Source organism: Penaeus japonicus, unplaced genomic scaffold, assembly GCF_977035675.1.
Source record: "Penaeus japonicus unplaced genomic scaffold, GWHDUDI00000001_assembly GWHDUDI00000024, whole genome shotgun sequence".
Taxonomy (NCBI): Eukaryota; Metazoa; Arthropoda; class Malacostraca; order Decapoda; family Penaeidae; genus Penaeus; species Penaeus japonicus.
The window spans coordinates 1567343-1569842 of record NW_028234426.1 but is presented as its reverse complement, the minus strand read 5'-3'; the positions used below and the strand labels follow the sequence as shown (position 1 = coordinate 1569842).

Below are 2500 nucleotides of genomic sequence, written 5' to 3'. Positions count from 1 at the left end.
TTCGTATTTCTGTTGCCTTCTGAAAGTGCTAGAACCTAAGGCCTGCTTCTGAGAAATCTTATTGTTTCCGGTCAGGAAGTTAAGCTAAGTCTGCCACGTTCGCTCAGTTCAACAAGGCAAGGCAAGCCAGACAAGCGGCGACAGGTTCCAACATGTCAGGACAGGCAAGACTCCACTCCTCTCCCTCCCTTCCTTTCCCTTCCTTCCCTCCCTCCCAGCGCTCAAGGTGGTCGTGTTACGGGTGTTTCTGACATTACTTTCTGATCATCCCTCGTCTGTGTGTGTGTGTGTGTGTGTGTGTGTGTGTGTGTGTGTGTGTGTGTGTGTGTGTGTGTGTGTGTGTGTGTGTGTGTGTGTGTGTGTGTGTGTGTGTGTGTGTGTACGCATGCATGTATATACACACACATATGCATATGTATGTAGACCTACATACACCCCCCCCACCCCCCCAAGCACGAAAACCTCTTAAAAGCGGCCACCTCCAACACACCGACCACATGTCTGCCAAAGTTTCCCACAAGGATTCTGAACCGGAAGCTTTGAATTACGTCGAGGGAGATAAAAAACGAGGAAGAAATAGAAGAAGGAGAAGAAAAACAGGAGAAAAAGAAGAAGGAGAAGAAGAAGGAGAAGAAGAAAAAGAAGGAGAAGAAAAATAAGAAGGAGAAGAAATAGAAGAAGGAGAAGAAATAGAAGAAGGAGAAGAAATAGAAGAAGGAGAAGAAAAAAAAGGAGAAGAAGAAGGAGGAGAAGAAAAGGAAGAAGGAGAAGAAATAGAAGAAGGAGAAGAAAAGGAAGAAGGAGAAGAATAAAGAAGGAGGAGAAGATCAATAAGGATAGAAGAAGTGGAATAGAAGAAGGAGAAGTAGAAAAGAAGAAGAAGAGGAGAAGAAAAAACAAAAGACTGATAATGATGAGAAGAAATAGGAGAGTAAAATCAAGAAACAGAAAAAGAGGAAGAAGGAACAGACAAAAAAAACAGAAGAAAAAGAAAAAGAAGAAACAAAATAAGAAGCAGAAAAAACAGAAGAAGAAGAAGAAAAAAAAGAAGCAGAATTAAAAAATAAGAAGCAGAAAAATGTGAAAAAAACAGAAGAAAAAAAAAAAGAAAAATAAGAAGCAAGAGAAAAAGAAAAAGCAGCAAAAGAAGCAGAATAAAAGGAATAAGAGGAATAAGAAGAAACCCCGAGAAGCGACCTTGGGCTGAAGTAATTCCGGACACTGACACCGGAAGGCCGTTCCTACCAGCACTTCCATCACCTCCGTTTACTTTAAAAAAAAATAATAGAAATAAATAAATAAATAAATAGATAAATAAAATAAAGTAATAAAGATAATGTGATATAAATATTCATGGCGTTGATAACGAGAGGGAAGAGCATGTCAAAGAAAAAGATAATAAAGATAATGTGATATAAATGTTCATGGTAATGATAACGAGAGGGAAGAGCATATCAAAGAAAAAAGATAATAAAGATAATGATAATGATAAAAATGATGATAATGGGAAAGATAATGATGATGGTAGCGAACTGATAGCAATGATAAACGAAGATTGTAATACCATTAACGATAGAATGAATTAAATGTTAGAAGGATTATAGGATGAAGTGAAACCACAATGAGCATTACATCAGAGGGGTTTCATTATCATAAAAACTCTTCTATGTTTCTCTCTCTTTTTCTTTCTTTCTCTCTCTCTCCCTCTCTCTCTCTCTCTCCCTCGCCCCCGCGAGGGAGAGAGGGAAGCTGATACACATTGAGTTGCGTTATTCGTCAGTTTAAAACATGATCAAAACCGAAAGAAAAGGAAAAATAAAAGACCTAGGAAATACAAAAACCTGATTTATAATGACAATAAGCGTATATGTGTGTATAGGTTTATGTATATAATATATATATATATATATATATATATATATAATATATATATATATATATATATATATATACATATATGTATGTACACACACACACACACAACACACACACACACACACACACACACACACACACACATATATATATATATATATATATATATATATATATATATATATATATATATATATATATATATATATATATATATTGATACATATCCATCTACCCATCTATTTATCTATCTATCTATCTACTTATGTATATATATGTAGATATAGATATATAAAAAAAATATATATGTATATGTATATACATATACATATACATATATATACACATACAAACATATATCTATACATACATGTGCATATATATAAGTATATATATATATATATATATATATATATATATATATATATATATATATATATATATATATATATATATGCGTTTGTGTATGTGCATGCGTGTGTGTGTGTGTGTGTGTGTGTGCGTGCTTATGCATGTGTAATCTCCCGTGCATCATGCATATCAACAAACACTAAATCTCCACAGAGCTTCGAGCCCCTACCTTGAGAAGAAACTTTGTGATGGCCAGGAAACTCGGCCTCTCCCT

General features: G+C 34.4%; 1 protein-coding gene across 1 annotated transcript in view; it reads right to left on the bottom strand.

Annotated features, from left to right (window-relative positions):
* The window catches only part of LOC122263898 (insulin-like peptide receptor), a 343647-nt gene that overhangs the window by 4211 nt on the left and 336936 nt on the right, over positions 1-2500 (bottom strand). Inside the window, exon 27 of the mRNA XM_086550549.1 lies at positions 2456-2500. This exon is cut by the window's right edge and continues 120 nt beyond it. Coding sequence (XP_086406675.1) covers positions 2456-2500 — 45 coding nt within the window. The remainder of the gene's footprint in view (positions 1-2455) is intronic.